This window comes from Rosa rugosa, chromosome 2 (genome assembly GCF_958449725.1).
Source record: "Rosa rugosa chromosome 2, drRosRugo1.1, whole genome shotgun sequence".
Classification (NCBI taxonomy): Eukaryota; Viridiplantae; Streptophyta; class Magnoliopsida; order Rosales; family Rosaceae; genus Rosa; species Rosa rugosa.
In genome coordinates this window covers 15,842,763-15,861,814 of record NC_084821.1, presented here as the reverse complement: position 1 = coordinate 15,861,814, position 19,052 = coordinate 15,842,763, and the positions used below count along the sequence as shown (strand labels likewise).

General features: G+C 38.6%; 4 protein-coding genes across 4 annotated transcripts; 3 read left to right on the top strand and 1 right to left on the bottom strand.

Moving 5' to 3' along the window:
- Nucleotides 1-335: 335 nt before the first annotated feature.
- Nucleotides 336-2,264, top strand: LOC133734064 (actin-depolymerizing factor 2-like). The gene is made up of 3 exons (XM_062161717.1): nucleotides 336-493; nucleotides 1,629-1,894; nucleotides 1,981-2,264. Exons 1-3 carry the CDS (start codon nucleotides 491-493, stop codon nucleotides 2,129-2,131), a joined length of 420 nt encoding a protein of 139 aa, XP_062017701.1. The 5' UTR covers nucleotides 336-490; the 3' UTR covers nucleotides 2,132-2,264.
- Nucleotides 2,265-3,129: 865 nt separating this feature from the next.
- LOC133734392 (putative pentatricopeptide repeat-containing protein At5g59900) lies at nucleotides 3,130-6,417 on the bottom strand. Its single transcript, XM_062162035.1, has one exon. The coding sequence runs from the start codon at nucleotides 6,295-6,297 to the stop codon at nucleotides 3,583-3,585; it is 2,715 nt and encodes a 904-aa protein (XP_062018019.1). The 5' UTR covers nucleotides 6,298-6,417; the 3' UTR covers nucleotides 3,130-3,582.
- A 4,775-nt stretch (nucleotides 6,418-11,192) lies between these two features.
- On the top strand, nucleotides 11,193-11,846 carry LOC133732728 (histone H3.2). The gene has a single exon (XM_062160313.1). The coding sequence runs from the start codon at nucleotides 11,282-11,284 to the stop codon at nucleotides 11,690-11,692; it is 411 nt and encodes a 136-aa protein (XP_062016297.1). The 5' UTR covers nucleotides 11,193-11,281; the 3' UTR covers nucleotides 11,693-11,846.
- A 1,357-nt stretch (nucleotides 11,847-13,203) lies between these two features.
- LOC133732304 (histone H2B-like) lies at nucleotides 13,204-18,416 on the top strand. Its single transcript, XM_062159829.1, has 2 exons — nucleotides 13,204-13,699; nucleotides 17,969-18,416. Exons 1-2 carry the CDS (start codon nucleotides 13,261-13,263, stop codon nucleotides 18,394-18,396), a joined length of 867 nt encoding a protein of 288 aa, XP_062015813.1. The 5' UTR covers nucleotides 13,204-13,260; the 3' UTR covers nucleotides 18,397-18,416.
- The last annotated feature ends 636 nt before the right edge of the window (nucleotides 18,417-19,052 follow it).

Sequence of the window (19,052 nt, the reverse complement as noted above, 5' to 3'; positions counted from 1 at the left end):
ACCACGATCTTCCAGTACAAAAGTGAAACTTCAAGTAGCTCGAATAAAATTAAATCAAACAGGAAAATGCAAATAAACCAAAAGTCCATTTTTCTGTAATCAAAATACAATATAAAAAATCCACCCATTTTCTGATTCGATTTAGTGCGGGCTGTCGGGCGGGTCAACCATCCGCAAACCGGACCGAGAAGCAAAGTGGCGAAAGCGAATCGCGATTTCGCGACATAAAATCGAGGGGCATAACCGTCCTTTCTTAACCATCACCACGTGTCGTTCTATTAGTGGACAGGCTCACTTTTGCCCCTCCGAGTTGTCACGCACGACATGACCTCCACGATGATGATGATGATATTTAGAGGAGTGGAGGTGTGTGAAGTTTGAGCCACCGTCTCTCTCTCTCTCTCTCTGATCGACCACACTCCTCCATTTTCCCTCACACTAAAACCCATCAACCTCATTCTCATCTTGGCCTCAATCTTCTGCAACAACCATGGTCAGTATCTCCTCTCCCTAAGCATTTGCTTTTACCTTGTTTTTTGTTTTTTTGTTTGGTCTCTGTTATTATTTGCTGTTTGAAGTGTTTTGTCTATGATCTCTGGTTTATGATCCCTGATCTGTTATGGGTAGATCTGAGTTTGGGTTTGTTTTGATTTTCGGATCATTTAATTTCTAGTTGATATTTGTTGAAATAAAAAAATAAAGATTAATTTTTTATTTATAGGATGGATGTATCATCATTCGAATTTGTACACTAATTTTGGTTTTTATGGAGATGGTTGCATGTTGGCTCGATTTTCTTAGTGTTTGAGTTGATAGGTTGAGTCTGTCATTTGAAACTGATGTTGTCATTTTGATTCTATAACACTGAAATCTGATCATGATCATATCGGCAAAGAACCGCGCTTTCTCTTCTTTTCTTCCACTGGGAGTTAGGATTCATGTAATCACTATTGTAATTTATGTAACTAGCTGATCAGAGCTACATTCTAGGTTATTAATCCGGAAACACTCATCACTGTTGGCTTTCTAGTGATTCTTCATCTATGCTTAAAGTTTCAGTTCTAGTTTGATTAAGCTTGCAAGGAAAGCAGCATGTTTTTGGAGATTGGTATGGGAGCTGCTCAACTTGTATCCCTATGCTCTTGTGCAGGGGCAGTCTAAAACTTCGAGTCTGTGTTCATGAGTAAAAACTAAAATAACCTGCCTCAAGTAGCCTCTTTTTCTATTTTCTGCACTGAGTTGGGCCTTGCTGTCTCTTTGCATTAGTTTTTGGTTTCTTATTGCTACAACCATAACCCTATTTATCAAAATTGAAAGCAAGGGGACCCTACAGATAAAGGGTGGGAGTTGTGCCTATAGCTTGGGAAGTCATAGTAGCAAGAGAAGTTGGACTCAGGAAGAACATAAGAAAAGGAGAGCCTGTAAACCTTGAGGCTGCTTTTGAATGTAACGAATAAGAGCAGTTTGGATGTTGTTAGTTGTTCTATTGTGCAAGACATTTTAGTTGCATTTGGCATGTCTTGGTGTTGAAAAATGACAATGTATTGATTTAGCAAACAAGTTGGGTTCCCTAGTTGCATGGTATTGATATATACCTAATATCTATTTCTGTTTCATTCTATGATCAGGCCAATGCGGCATCGGGATTTGCTGTGGATGATGATTGCAAAATAAAGTTCTTGGACTTGAAGGCCAAACGAACTTACCGCTTCATAGTATTCAAGATTGAGGAGAAGCAGAAGCAGGTGATTGTGGAGAAATTAGGTGAGCCAGCTCAAAGCTATGAAGACTTCACCGCAAGTCTTCCTGCTGATGAATGCAGATATGCTGTCTATGATTTTGACTTTGTGACTGCTGAAAACTGTCAGAAAAGCAGGATTTTCTTCATTGCATGGTAATATTATAAGCTAAAACTCTCCGACTTTCCAACTGTCCATATATCTTTTCAATTTCTGCTTATGTTCTTAATCGTATACATAGGTCCCCTGATACATCAAGGGTGAGAAACAAGATGATTTATGCAAGCTCGAAGGACAGGTTCAAGAGAGAATTGGATGGTATCCAAATAGAGCTGCAGGCCACTGACCCAACTGAGATGGATCTTGATGTTATTAGAAGTCGTGCCAGCTAAGAGAGTTGTATTTGCAATGGCGATTTTCCTGTTCTTTCTTCAATTTATGCCAATGTTAATAGTTTGTGGGGCTGTGAACCTAACTGAATTATGATACTTGGTTTGTTATTTAAAGTTTATCATGTAGAACGAATTCAGTTGTCTCAATTTATATAGGATGATGGACGGACTTGGGCGATGAGTCAAGTCCTAGTTGTATATTTGGAGACCAAGCTGTATCATCTCCTGAAGGTAGAAATCTGGGTTTGTGTTTGCAACTTCAGAGGTGTGGTTTGCTATCCTTAATTAAGCAAAAATCGAATGAGCTGTTAAGCTGTGAAAATCTGAGATGTGGAATTGATTGAAGTGGCAGGAATATCAAAATAGGAAAATGATTTATTTTCCTTTCCAGACCGATATAGAATGGAATAGGTGTTGGTATCCATGTGGGTGCTTGGAACATTACTGAAAATTAAATTATAGAATTTATTTTCCATTTCTATTGTACTGTTTGGTAAGTCATACGAATGAAATATAAAATTATAATTTTCAATAACACCTTTTTACTAATTAAAGTACAAATATGACATTTTAATGTTGGCGAGAGAATGTAAATTTTTTAGAGGGATAATTTATGTAATTTTGCCTTTGATTGTGGGAAATGGAATTAGAATATCACTCCTTACTTGGTAATTCAATTCAGGTTTTATGAGAGAGTCAATTTCCAGTCAAATCTCATTTTTTATTTCTTTTTCAATTTCTAATTACAACCAAACGACATCTTTACATGGAAAATGAAATTAATTCTCATTCCATACCATGATTTCCTGCCATCCAAACGGGCCTGACAGGCTTATCTTCCTCTCACAACAGGCAGGCTCAAAATAACGTTAGAAAATGTTGTTTCAACCAACCCTGACTTACGCTATTGTATCCGTAAATTCACCATTTTCTTTACTTGCAACCTAAGTATCTTAAACTTTGCAACAGACAGCATCTGTGAGATCAAAGGTCATATATTCGAAGACTTGCAAAGACTGACAGCAGCCAAATCAGGTAGATTAACTTTCATTCCAAGTATGTAGTATGTACCACCTATTTGAAGTGACCTAAAAAAAAAATGCTTACAAGTTGCAACAAAAGCCTGAGAGAGACTCGCAAGGGGCTTATTTTCATGCTGTCAATTCCAGGCATGTCTGAGCTCTGTTGCTCATCTCCTTTGTTGATACATTACACTGTCTCTTAAGACTCCTACACCTCCTAACCTACCATACAGGGTTGAAATAATTACAAAGAATACCGGATACCTCAACAAGGTCCGATGTATACCTAAATTACAAAATTGTGAAATCGAACCATTCGGCTCTGGTAAGTATCAGAGAAGCTATCAACTAACCCAATAAACCAATGTCTGGCTACCTATTTGACAAATTAATGATGCTTCAAGAATGACTAGCAGTGGTGGACAGTACTTACCTAGTAAGGCAAGTTCCACGACTTAGTGTGTTATATGTAACTTGATTTGGCTTCAGCCCTCTTCTCATCATGTCATCACGCAACTCAAAAGCCTTGGTTAGTTCTCCAGTGACACAGCAACCATATATCAAAAAGTTATATGCTAGAATATCAGGCTTCAGACCCCTATCTAGCATAACATCCCACAACCTAACAGCTTCTAGCAAATTGCCCATCCTACAATACTCAAAGATAAATGTTGAATAGGTGATGCAATCGGGGTAAACACCATTGTTTGTCATCTCAAGCAAGAGTTCTGAAGCTTCATGAAACTTACCCATTTTGCAGAAACCCCTTATAAGTATATTGTATGTGGCAGTATTGGCTGAGAACCCAGCAAGCATGGTGTTGTGCAGTTGCACAGCTTTCTCCATGCTACCTTCTTTGCTGAAGTGATCTAGGAAACAACCATATGTGACATGATTGGGAAGGGCATCACCGACGAGCATATCCTTGCAAAGAAGCTCGGCTTTATCAATACAGCCTGCCTTACATAATCCATAGATCAAGGCTGTGTATGTTACAACATTAGGAGAGCATCCTTCACCAACCATTATATCCCAAAGTCCAAATGCCTTATCAAGTTTTCCTGTTTTCCCATATGCATCAATCATACTTGTATAGATTACATTATCAGGCCTCAATCCTTGACTATGCATCTCGTTTATGAGACCAAATAATTGTCGGGTATCCTGTTGTTTCAAAGCTCCACAGATGAGTATGGCATAACACACCAGATCCATGTCTACTCCTCTTTCACTCATGTCACGACAGGCACCTAATGCATCATATAATCTTCCTTCCTTGCAATAACCATATAGCAGTGCACTGTAGCACATCTCATTTAACTTATAATTCTTCTTGTGAAGGTCATCTACAAACTTTTTGGCTTCGGACACTCCACTCGTGGAACAAAGACCACTTATTAAGGGTCTATATGTATATGTGTCCGGTAGAAGACCCCTTTTGAGCATTTCATCAAGCAACTCAAAAGCTCTAGTAATGTTACCTTCCCTACAGTACCCATCAATCAAAAGATTGTATGTCACCTCGTTTGGCATAATGCCCCTTTCCACCATTTCATCAAAGAATTTACTTGCTTCAGCCATCATGCTTGCACGACAAAGACCTGAAATAATTGCAGAGAAGGTATAAGTGTTTGGTGCAATGCCTCTTCCCATCATTTCATGATACAGTGTAAATGCCTTCTGCAGTTCTCCTCCTTTACAGTATCCACTTATCAGTGACGTATAAGTAACAACAGTTGGTTCCACACTTCTACTCATCATCTCACTGAAGAGAGATTCCGCCACACTCAACTTTCCAAACTTGCACTCCCCACTTATCAAAGAATTGTAGGGATATACAGTTAATCTAATCCTAGCATTGATCATTTTATTAAAATAACAATGTGCAGTGTCCAATATTCCCCTTCGACAGAATGAATCAATCAAAATAGAATATGTAACATCATTGGGAAATAAACCCTTCGTCCTCATGTTGTCAAAGAGTAATTCTGCCTCATCCAGCTTACCGTCTTTACACAAAGAATTGATCAATGCATTATAAGCAAACAAATTAGGCACCACCCCAACTTCTCCCATTCTGTTCACTAAATCAAAAGCATCTCCAATCTTCCCCTTCCTCCTCAATCCCTCCATAAGACCCGAAAGAGCAGCTGCACTTGGGACAAACCCCAGCTGAATCATTTCCTTCATTAGCTCCACACCAACCTCAAATTCTTGCACTTTACACAACCCAAGCACCAATGTACAATAAGTAACCATATCCGCTTTCAATCCCTTTCGACTCAATGAATTCTTGATTTCTACCGCCTCCCAAACTCTCTGGCTCTTGCAGAGTCCATGAATCAACACATTATACGTAACAACACTCAACTCACACCCATTTGATTCCACGTACCGAATCACTTCATTAGCCTTATGCAAATCCTTCAACTCACACAAACTCCTAACCACCACAGTGTACATATAAGCATCCGGCCGAAGACCAACATTGACCAACTCATCAAACAGCTGCAAAACCATATTGAAATGCCTAATTCTCACCAACCCATTTAAAAGAGCATTCAAGGTTCTAACTTCAGGCACCATTTTACACTCCCTCATCAACCTCACAACCACAACACCATCCAACACTCTCTTATTTTGCACATAGTTTTGCACCAACAAATCAAAACCCAAACTCGACCCGCAATTAAATTTCTTATATGAATTCAAAAGGGACCGAAAAACCTCATTTGGGTTTAACCCACGAAGCAAGAGGGTCTGTAAAAGCGAGGTGGCAGGCCAAAAGAGGCTACACTGAACGAGGGCGTGAATCAGAATGCAAAACGACGCCGTTGAGTGGTTGAAGGATTTATGCAAGCCCAGAAAATTAAAGAAGCGCAAGGCTAACCTGGGATTCCTTACGTTCTGGATCAGAACCTTCTCGACGTGGTGGGGTTTTAACGAGCTCGAAATGAAGGGGTCGCTGAAGGCGATTCTCCAGCTCTGCTTCCCTCGAACGACGTCGGATAGGTTGGAAATGAAGTGGGGGTCGTCGTTTTCGTCATTATCTTTGGGGTTTGAATTGGAAGAGGTACTGAGATTTCTGGGTTTAGAGTGAATGAGAGGGTTTGGGAGGGGACGATGCGGACGAGTGAGCTTCATTTTTGGGGTTGAAATGAAAGAGTTTCTGGATTTAGGATCGACCCATCTCAGGTTGAAGACGCATTCGTCGCTCGAGTGGATTTGGAGCGTCGAGACATTTGATCAACTCATGCGATTTTTTTTTTTTTTTTCGATTGAGAACTCGTTTCTTTTTTTTTTGGTTACAATTGAGAACTCGTTTCTTTAGCATCATGAACATCCATTTTGTTCAGATTAAGTGCTGTGCAATTTTCCTTATTTTTTTTTTTTAATGAATGGTAATCAGAATTTTTACTGAATCACAATAGTTAATTAATATTTTAACAATATTTTTTTAGTTACATTACAAGGAATTGTACCGCATGACTAGCCTAGTACTAACTCAATTCTTAACTCCGCTTTCAATACTTAGGGGGCGTTTACTAAATTTGAATGGAATTGGAAAGAAATCGGAGAGAGAATGAATGAGAGAGATGAGGAGTCATTCATATTCCTCTGCTTACTTGTTAGTTAGAATCAGAAATGAAAACTAGGGCTGGGTTCGGATCGGTTCGGTCCGAAAAAGCTGAAAATCGAGTCCGAAACAGACACTGGCGGATCGGTGTGTTGAGCAGGTTGAAACCGATGAGAAACCGATCCGAACACAATCGGTCCGGTGTTTCGGGCCAAGAAAACTGTTTTTCCAGAACTATGCAAACTGCAGAATTGCAGATTCACTAGAGCTGCAAACTGCAGAATTGCAGATTCAAAGACTGCAAACTGCAAACTAAAGCAGTAAAGTACAAATGCATAAATGCATAAACTAAACAAAACTGTAAACATAAAAATGCAGAACTGCAGAATTGAAAGCAAAACTGTAAAGTATAAATGCAGAAATGCAGAAGCTAAGCAAAACTGCAAACTACAAATGCATAAATGCATAAACTAAACATAAACTTGTCGAAACTAACAAGTAGAAATGCAGAAATGCAAACATGTACCAAATATCGGTCCGGATCGGTTCTGCAAACACTGAAACAGAGACCGAACCGAATGACACTTTAATCGGTTCGGTTTAGCCCGACCCAAGGAAGTCAGCTTTGAAAACCGACCCGAATGGTCGGTTTTGGTCCAGATCGAGCCGGTTTCTCGGACTCTCGGTTGAAAACGCCCACCCCTAATGAAAACAGAGTTGATTCTCATTCATGTGTTTACTAAAGTATAGGAATAGGAATCGTAATGAAATTGATTACAAAAATACCCTTGCATAGAAAGTTATGAACATCAATCTTATATCATGAAATTATGAGGTCAATTTTGGATTATCATAAAATTATGGGGTCAGTTTTAGAATGAAAATTGATTCACTAAGAGCAAGTTCACCCGTTGGTCAATAGGTCAGGGTCATTGGGTCAAAACACTGTTCGCTGTCATTGGACATGTGTTTCCACCAGTTCTGTTTCTTAACTGGTCAGTTACTGTTCATTTAATTTTTTTTATTAATTTATTTATTGTAAAATTGAAATATATTTGATGTAAATAGATGGTAATAATTGACATTTATGGGTAATTGATGTAGAATGGATAAAGTTGAGATAGTTGAGAAATTAATTTACGATCTCATCCCAACATGAAGAACATTGCTCGCCAAGACATGTAATTGTGGTACTCACAACATGATTATACTGAAACTTCTTGTAAAATGTACAAACGAGTTTTCCACATGAAAGTAAAAACAATGCACCCATGGAATAAAAATAGCACTCCTTTGCATGCCCAAATTGCAAATTCTGATGGTTTGGTCTACAAATCTCAAGGTCACCAATATTTCTATTGTTGGTAATTATCTTGAGGAGTCTGAGGATTTAGCTTTAGTTTTTGCTAGTTTCTCTAGAAAAGTTTCAGAGCAGTGTTTTATTATACAATGACAACTGGTTGGTGTAGTGAACCTTTTGATTTGTTCTATCTTAGCTCTAGGACCAAGCCGTTTTTAGCCTTAATATGCTCCCCATTGGGAATGCCCTTTTGAGAGATTTCAATCATTAATTCAATGAACTTTTCTTTTCAAAAAGAAATTCTACATTTCGGTACTTTCGTCTAAAATTTGTTAAAAAAAAATTATTTCATACATCACATTTCTCAAGATTATTTTCACCAAATGATATATTTAAAAATAATAGTTATTTATATATTTAAATTTACATAAAGTTGGAACAACACATTTTCTCAAAATTATTTCTCAAAAATTGATACTCATAAGAACTAAGTCACCCTTTGTAGTTACCAGCATTACCCTCGAAAGAGCTGCTTAGGTGCTCTGTAATCAAGAGTTTGAAGTCTACAGTTGATGACGACTCATCATTCTTGAAGAGCCAGATGGAGTTTGTAGTCAAGGATCACTTACTTTTCACATTTTGGTGTACCAAGGAAGCCGTGCAACTATTCTTCATTGGAGACTTTTCACATGTTGGTGTTCCAAGGAAGCCGTGCAACTATTCTTCAGTGTCTCCACTGAAGATTATGGAATGAATTGAAGCTCGAATAGCTTTTGAATGACTTTAGACTCACCCAAATCTACCCTATAAATCTATAATATCCTTTATTGATCTCGGCCCTCTAGCTATGGTTTTAGTATCACAAGAACCATCACTGCCAACAACATCTTTTCAGTTCTACATGATGTCACTGATACCACAGCTAAACACTAATATATATTATGTTGTCTCTAATGACAAGGTGACAGTTGATCCTTACCGGTGTTCTCTTTCCATAAATATTCGACCTAAACACTAACACAATAGAATACTAAAACCATATCATCTTCTTACCTTGAGCTACCACAAATCATTCCCTGGTTTAGCTTCTTGAATGTTTGGGTTCTCAAACATACTGTTAGTTTATTCCAATATCTAATGTAATTTGATTTGACAAATGGAGGATATATAACCAATTCATGTGTCTCGTGAAAATTATGCAAATCCATATTTAAAAACAATGTTGCAATCTAACACAGTGAATGGTTGAAATCAAATTATTGTTGTGATTACTTATTACACCATGCGAATCGTATGTATTCAGTTAATCACACAAAGCATACCTATCTCATACTTTATTCTCACAGACGGATCCGGCTCCTCTAAAGTAAGAAGGCATTAAATTTACTTCAAGTTCATAAAATTAGAATGCTCAGCATAATCTAAGGGCCGGTGTTAACAGTCAACACATCACTCTATTACAAATTTTTTGGTATTTAGTCTAAACAACCCTAACTTGCTGTCAACTTCAACAACAACAACAACAACAACAACAAAAAACCAAAAAAATTGGGATTTTTGGCGTGATCGTCTCCTATTCTCCTATGCGTCATTTTTTTTTTTTTGTTAATGATACACTGCTGTGTTTGCTCCTTCTCTGTGCTTCCATGCTAATCCATGGTTGAAGGAAAAATAAAAAAATAAAAACCAGTGCTGTCACTCTGTTATTGTTCATTCTTATAGATGCGTTTGCCCTGCTTCTGTGGTTGGTTTGTCCCAATTCTAGAATTTTTCAGGTTCCATATAGCCAAAGCATAAACATTCAAGCTTGAAACTAGCGGAGCATTGAGAATTTCTATTGGAGGAATTAATATAAATATTTGGTCATGGAATTACGTACCCAACTAATACTTAGTCGATCGATTTGAGGCTTTGCCAAATAGGTATTGCTTCTTGTTGAATTTCCCAATTAACACAAAATCACTATTGCAAGAAGTCATTTCCATGGTTATATTTCGATTTCACACAGCAGATTCTTTGTACTTATAAAAAAAAAAAAAAAATTAAAAGGCCGATGATCTAATAGCATTCCAAAACGAATTTATATATGTGCAACCAGTTTGTGAAACACCTACACATGAGTGATTTTCAAAGACTTGAATGGAAAACAAAGATAGCATCACCCTTTTGGTTCTGTCTTCAACCATGAATGAGTATCCATGAAGGCAAAGAAAGCTAGAACTCTGGAGCACAGGAGAAATAAGATCACGTCAAATCCCTATTTTTTTGGAGTTAACGGCAAATTAACATTGTTTATTCTAAAATCTAAAAAAATGGTAGTAAAGTGATGTGTCGACTATTAAGACCTTTAGATTATGTGAACTATCTAGATTTTATGAACTTGAAGTAACTTTACGGTCTTCTCATTTTAGAGGAGCCAGATCCCTCACAGACATGGCATGAAATTTTTGCATGTCATGAATTTCTAATTTAATCTATGTCGGTGTTCTAGATGACTTATTGGATTTTGGACGATAACGAGGATGATTTATTGAGAGTTTTTAATGTTTAATCTCGATTCAAGATTTTTTGAATCGTCAATCACTTGATGCGGGGGATCCGTGACTATAGTTTGGGTCACACCGCATCGGCATGCACTATAGTGACTCTACGAGATTTATGGTACTAGAGGGAGGTTTCTCTAATTATTTTGTGATTGTGATATTTTTATTATTATTTTGTAAAAATGAATGACGGTTTGTGACCATATGACACTTTTACCTTATCTCTTCTGTCTTACATTGTTATCTCATGAGACTAGTAACAACTTGTCTAAATTAGAATATTAATTTTGTTTTGGTTAATCAAACCACTATTCTAGTATGGACAATTTTTTTTTTTTTTTTTTTCCTCTAAAAAAAAAAAGTGAAATGTTGATCTTTTCTTCTCTCATATGGAGTAGGTTTTCCGTTCCGTTTGCACACAAGAAATTAATATCAAGTCCAGAAATTAATCCCATTGGTCAGAGCAATAGCACGCGGATCGCGATCTCCGCCACCTTCTCTTGCAACATCAGCCGTCCATTAGAGTCCTCATCAACGGCCCAAACTCTCTCTCTACACCATTCTAAACCTCCCTAAAGTTTTACCTCTCCCACTCTCCACTATAAATCCCCCGCAATTCTCATCCCGAAATTCCCACCATCACCATTTCTACCTTCTCAATTTCATCCAAAAACCCATCAACCCCTTCTCTTCTTCTCCCGAATCTCAATGGCCCGTACCAAGCAAACCGCCCGAAAATCCACCGGTGGAAAGGCTCCACGTAAGCAGCTGGCCACCAAGGCCGCCCGGAAGTCTGCTCCGGCGACCGGAGGAGTGAAGAAGCCCCATCGTTTCAGGCCCGGAACTGTCGCCCTCAGGGAGATCAGGAAGTACCAGAAGAGCACTGAGCTTCTGATCCGCAAGCTTCCATTCCAGAGGCTTGTGAGGGAGATTGCTCAGGATTTCAAGACTGACCTTCGGTTCCAGAGCAGCGCCGTGGCTGCGCTTCAAGAGGCGGCGGAGGCTTACTTGGTGGGTCTGTTTGAGGACACCAATCTGTGTGCCATTCATGCCAAGAGAGTGACCATTATGCCCAAGGATATTCAGCTTGCCAGGAGGATTAGGGGCGAGAGGGCTTGAGAGAGATCTAATGGCAATTTGGGAAATGTTTAATCTTTAGATGTAGATTTTGTGTTTCAATTCTCTGGTTTTGGAGTTCCCAGATCTGGAATTGGAGTATTTTCTCTCTGTAATTTGTTAATGGCAATCTAATGGGTAGTTGGATTTGTGTTCATATTCTTGGCTTCTGTTTTGCTGGATACTGAATGTGCTATTTCTTTGTTATGGGTTTCTGTTTTTTGATTTGCATATTAGTTCGATTGTGTTGATTAAGATATGAAACTCAGGCATGAACACAAAATTGAAAGGTTTCGACCAAAAATTAGGGGTGAGGTGTTCAGGCTTCAGAGATCTTTGAGGGGAGTTAATATAATCATTGGCTTTCACTGCCTCTTTTTCCCTCCGTTGTTTTTAGGCCTCTGGTCCTCTTTAACTAAAAAATTGGGTATAAAAAGCAAAGAAATCAAAATATGAACTTGATTCTTGTTTCATATTTCTTTGGTTTTGTCAAGGAGCATACTTGGTGTAAAAAAGTTGCTGTTTCTTGTGGTTTGCTAATTGTGAGGATCTCTCTTAATTTGAGAGTTTAGAAACGTGTTTAGTGCGATTTCATTGAAGTGAACAAATTAAAATTTAATTTCACTAAATCGAGTTAGACTTCATTCACACACCAATCATCATTTTAATGTATATGTCACCTTTATTCTTCCATTCTAAATATAATGCACATTTAAATTCAACTTTACAATTAATCCATCAAGTAGAAGAGTTAGTATTTAACTTGATGCTTATGATTATTGACATCTTGATCATACTCTCTTTTGCTTATTATCCAGATTTAATAATTTTATGAGTCACAGATGTGTATAATTCACATTCATGTAATAATGTTGTAAGTAAAGATATAAGAAAAATTGTTGTAAACAAAGTTGATACACGTTTGTATATATTTACAAAATGCAAATAATTGTTGAAACTCAATGAACTTTGGATTAAGCAACATACACTCTTTGTTGAAGAAAAATTGTTTGTTATTTACTTTTTTTTCGTTGGTCACATTCTTGTTAAAATGTTACAATTGAAAATGTAGAGATAAAGATATTTCTTCTCAAAAAAAAGAAAAAAGAAAAGAGGATACTAAAAAATATGGCAGCTAAAGCCTAAACCCAAATGGCTGCTTTCGGACCATAGTTAATTAACCGAGGTTAAGGTTATGCTTTTCCAAAATAAATTTCAAATTTTCAATTCCGTGCAATTTGGATTTTGGAGGGTGGAGATCCCGCTTCTATCAAATGTGGGTGGAATTCCCGCTCCGTGCCCAGCTCATCGATCCGCACCTCTTCTTATTAGCGAGTGGAAAAACGCCACGTGGTGTTCTTTAAGCCGTGTAACTCCCACTTTACTTGACCACATCCAACGGACCATATTTGCCACGTCACCGATCCGCGTCTGCTCTTATTATCGAATAGAAACACCAGCCAGCACCCTATATAAATAGAAGACTCAACTCCTAATTCAATCACCTCAAGTCTCATCTCAAACTCCCGAAAATTTGAATTTCGTTCCCGAATTTTTAAGAAAAATTTCCGATGGCGCCCAAAGCTGAGAAGAAGCCCGCCGAGAAGAAGCCGGCAGAGGAGAAGAAGTCCACCGTGGCCGAGAAGGCCCCGGCAGAGAAGAAGCCCAAGGCCGGCAAGAAGCTCCCCAAGGAGGCCGGAGCCGCCGCTGGAGACAAGAAGAAGAAGAGGAACAAGAAGAGCGTAGAGACCTACAAGATCTACATCTTCAAGGTCCTCAAGCAGGTCCACCCTGACATCGGGATCTCCAGCAAGGCCATGGGCATCATGAACAGCTTCATCAACGACATCTTTGAGAAGCTGGCTCAGGAGTCGTCGAAGCTCGCAAGGTACAACAAGAAGCCGACGATTACTTCTCGGGAGATCCAGACTGCTGTCAGGCTTGTGCTTCCCGGTGAATTGGCCAAGCACGCCGTTTCTGAGGGAACAAAGGCGGTGACCAAGTTCACCAGCACTTAGGGATCTGGGTTTGTTTTTGTGATTTGGGTTTTTAGGGTTTGTGTGGATGTAGGGTGGAGGAGTTAGGGTTAGTGGTTTATGGTTTTGGCATTTGTTCATTTTCTGATTCAGATGCTTTGACTGGTGTAAAGAAAGAGCTGATTTTGTTCAGGTTGATGTTGAAATGAAATTTCCTTTGCCCCGTTTTTATTTATGTTTTTGTTATCAGTGAGACGATTTATTTTGTGAAGAAGTTGAGAATTAAACTATCATTGATTCTTTACCTGAAATTAGGGTTGAAATTCTTTATGGGGCTGAATTTTCCTTGAAATTTAGATTATAGAGTCACCAATTGTGTTTAAATTTTGGAGTTGGAGGGGTATTGGGTTGGCTTAAGCCTTTTAGTCCCTGACTCCCTGAGTGCTTCCACGGTTTCTCCGTTGTTAATGCTTCATAACCTTGTGGTTGGTTCATCAGTGGATGTTATTGGAGATATGCTTATCAATTGTGAGGGGCATCACTATTTGCTCGACTACGTAAATTTGCAACAGATGAGGCATGTTGTTTTTGTCGACCTTGTGCTGATATCATTTTCCGATATAGGTACTACTACTGTTTGGTTTCTGGATGGTGTCTTTCGATTTGTGCTCTTACGCTTTCTGCTGAATCCTGTAAATAGATGGCTATGTTTTAAAGGCAAGGGATATGGTTCGTTGCTTTGATTAATATGTGGGGAGACATTCATGAACGGGCTGATGATGTGAATAACCACGACTTCAGTGACTCTGAGCAGAGTCAAAGTAAGCCTCACTACTTTACTGTTTTTAAGTTTTATTCCCACAGTTTAAGTGGTGAATCGTGCAGGTGTGCAATATGGTAAAGTATTGCATCCTTGCAGAAGCGTTAGTTTTGTTAATTTTCCAATATTTATTTTACTTTAGTTGTGGAAAATTACCTGATTAATGTTGGTCTACTGGTATCAATTTCATTCCTAAGGATGGGATAGTTGAGTTTTATGTTTGAGTCTTCTCAGGCGTTGGATGATGAATGCTAATATGATAATCAGAGTTGCAACTTTTATGGACCTCAACTTGCAGCCGGGTAATGTCTGGAACCTATAGTCATCATACTTTCCTATGTTTGATGGGTTTAGCATCTGTTCAATTTCTGAAGCAGATGATTTGGCTTTTACAATTACTGAATTTTCTCTATTTGTGTTGAAATGTATTTTATACCCAATTGATCTGTGCTCTTTGTTTGCAAAGATGTTCTGATCATCTTTATTATCAGCAAAATATAGTTGATTTAGAGATGGCTCATAATGTTTGTCCAAATTTCCACGGAATTCTTTCTTACAAATACTGATAAACCACTTGGCTGTAAATCATCAAGGAATTCTGTGGGAAACTGGGAATAGGGGAGAGCTTTTCTGCTTAGTAGTGCTTTTGCTCTTCCTAATAATGTGTCTATTTAATTCGCTGTGCTTGCGGATACCAAAAATACAATACTTCCTCCCTTTTTTCCGATGCATTTGGATTTGGGATGGTGTTCGTGGAATTCTGACCAAGCCATTGAAGCAATTGGGTCCTTGAGTTGCTAAAAAACCATGAAGATATTGGTACTTGCAAGGTGCCCTAAAATCAATGATTCTGGGGTCTTGCTTTCGCAGAACCTGTGTTTTGGAGGAGCTGAGTTTAGCTCAATGTACGTAATCTAGTCACTGACGTCGGAGGTGTGGCAATCTCCGCGCTTGGAACCCTCAAGAAATTAAACTTGGGTTGGCTGGACAATGTGACAGACCACACCATTGTTGCTGTTGCTGAGAAATGCCTCAACTTGGACGTGCTTGATTTGAATGGTTGTAAACTGGTGAGCGGAGTTGTATTCGTGCATATTCGGGTCACAAGATTCTGCTCATAGCTTCGACACAAAACTTGACGCACTTGAATTTGGGTTGGTGTTCGTCGGTTTCCTACCAAGCCATTGAAGCAATTGTGTCCTCCAGTTTCTCAAAAACCATGAAGATATTGGTTTTGGAAGGGTGCCAGAGAATCACTGATTCTGGGGTCTTGCTTTTGCAAAACATGTGTGTCTTGGAGGAGCTGAGGTTTGGATTGATGTATGCTAGTCAGTAGTCACTGACGTTGGAGGTGTGGCAATCTCCACACTTGGAACCCCCAAGAAATTGAATTTGGGTTGGCTGGAACATGTGACAGACTGCCCCATTGTTGCTGTTGCAGAGAAATGGCTCAACTTGGAGATTTCTTGATTTGACTGGTTGTAAAATGGTGAGTGGAGTTGGTATTCCTGCATTTTCGGGGGGAAACTGCTTACAATATATTCCTTGATCTACTCTTTTGTTGGTTTGATATCAGGGATTCTGATTTGGAACGGCGAGCACTTGAATGCCCTTCATTAAAAATTATTGCAGTGGATGAAAGAAGGAGAAAAAGGTTGTTCTGTAAAATGCAAGAGAGCACTGTTAGAAAGTTCTTGAAGTTCAAAGCAAGATATGACTACTTGTAGCAAATTCCTGAAGTTTAATGCAAGAAACGACTGTTAGCAAATTCCTAACGTAAAGATTACGGGGAATCATGGTGCATGAGACGTTTTTTTTTTTTTTTGAGAAGAGGTGCATGAGACACTTCTGAAATACTATCGATCGAACTGCTGTAGTTTTAATTACCATGATTTGAACCGGGAGATGAACAGCCACACCAACCACCTTGGCGAAGTAATGTATTAGCATTATTCACTTTTATCTCTGACTGATTGACAGATCATGGTACCAATCTCATTCTTAAGGATTGGAGGGTTGAAATCACAAATGAATCTTCACAGCACCTGGGATATATGATGAATGATATCCCGAGTTGATACATTTGAGGAACTCAACTTTCTGCTTGGTTAATGTCTGGGACCTATAAATTGTCCTAATCTTGGAAGTTTCTTTGTACTTAAATTTTTTCTTTTCTTCCTTTGAAAGTCTACTTGCATGGCTGGTGATCTACAGGAGTTTTGCACCTTTAAGCAAATTGAAAATGCCGACCACATTGCTAGTGATTTCGCTTCTTATTAATAGCTATTTGTCATTTTACTAACCATATCTGAAAATGACATGGCTAAATGATGCTTAAATTGCCGTTTGTTGAATTAGTGTGTAACTAATTCTAAACTAATATTGGAGATAATTTGACTTGAATGAGATACTCTATCAGTACTGTATTGACTTAACTATATGTAGTAATTTGTGAGTAATGTTTAAATTCCACTTTTGTGAGTAATGTTTAAATTCCACTTCTTCATAAACTGTTATGTTTACAATACAGTTCTTTATTACATATCATATCACATTAAACGCCTGCTGTATGTTTTGCCAATTAGTCAAAATATCATGTCATATTTTGTGGTTTGCAGATAGCACGACTACATTTAATCTTTGTTTGGATTTGTTTTTACATCATTTATTGAACTCATAATTTTACTATGTTTACAACTCGCAATCAATCATTACAAGTCATTACAACTGACAATCATTACAAGCTTGAACTTCCTTGCAAACTTCTTAAATTCCTTCTGCTAGCATCTTATATTGGATCTTTACTTCAATTTCCAGACTTTTTTCTGCTTCATTTCCAGTTTCATATCAATTGTATTCAATTTCAGTTTCTTTACTATCATATCTGAATATCAGATTGTCAAACATTGTAACTTTATGTGTGTAACATTAATCAACCAACTGCAGTATCTTTTCCTTTGCATTATTGTTCATCATTGTAAAAACAATCATATTAGGGGAAATATGCTGCAGTTGGTTGAATCATAGATAAACAACTACAAGTTCATGTCTACGATTATACATCAGTAATTCCAACAAAAAACTAAAAGAATCAAGCCATACTCCCGCGGCAATGCGCGGGCAACTATTGCTAGTTGCTAACAATTGGGAATCCAAGGCTGGTTTTGCTAGTAGAAAGTTATACCAAGAGGCCAACGTGTTAAAAGAAGAAAAAACAGAGAGGTGAAAATTAATTTCAGGCATCTCTATCAGCCGTTCACCATCCAGTTTACTCCACCAAATCCAACGGACACACGTTGCCACGTCACCGATCCGCACCTTCGCCTATCTTCCAATAGAAACACCAACGAACAACCTATATAAACACCAAGACCTAACCCTTCTTCTCATTCATTCCACACATTTCCAACTCCTCAATCCCCATTTTCTCTTCTCGAACTTTCAGAGTTTCAATTTCTCGAAAATTTCCGATGGCGCCAAAAGCTGAGAAGAAGCCCGCCGAGAAGAAGCCGGCCGAGAAGGCCCCCGCCGCCGAGAAGGCCCCGGCCGAGAAGAAGCCCAAGGCCGGAAAGAAGCTCCCCAAGGAGGCCGGAGCCGCCGCCGGAGACAAGAAGAAGAAGAGGAACAAGAAGAGCGTGGAGACCTACAAGATCTACATCTTCAAGGTCCTCAAGCAGGTCCACCCTGACATCGGGATCTCCAGCAAGGCCATGGGCATCATGAACAGCTTCATCAACGACATCTTTGAGAAGCTGGCTCAGGAGTCGTCGAAGCTCGCAAGGTACAACAAGAAGCCGACGATTACTTCTCGGGAGATCCAGACTGCTGTCAGGCTTGTGCTTCCTGGTGAATTGGCCAAGCACGCCGTTTCTGAGGGAACAAAGGCGGTGACCAAGTTCACCAGCACTTAGGGATCTGGGTTTGTTTTTGTGATTTGGGGGAAAAAATTAGGGTTAGGTTTAGGTGTTTATGGGTTTTGTGATTGTTCAATTTCCGGAGTAGATGCTTTTCATGATGTAAGTAAGCACTAATCTATGTTCTATGGTTATTGAAATGGAAGTACCTTTATCCAATTGATCTGTCTCTTGAATTTAGTAGTTCTCATCCTATCTGTCTGAATGTGTTCTTAGTATTTCTTCAAGTAACAAATAACTAAATGTTTGCAAAAGATTTCATGAGCGAAATAGAATGCGCAATAGATTTGATTTCACTACTTCGGGAGGTGCCAATTCTGGTCTTCTTCTTGGAATCTTATTAGTAGTTTGTGTTCTTCTGTGATGACATTACAACACCCCTTTTGATGTTTCCAATTTGTATGGGGCACAGATATAACAATAGCCTTATGAAGTAATGTTAATCACATCTTAGCATTTTACTATCAATGCACTTTTAGTTTAGGTAAGTCCTACTGAATTTGGACTCATAAATCAAAAACATGTAAGCATGGTTTACTGACTAGGTATATGCAAAGCAGAGTCATCAATTCCTTTCCTTAATGCTTCATCACTTCATGATGGTGGATGTTTTCGGATACAATGTTGATAGATGGTATTGGGGATCTGCTCTA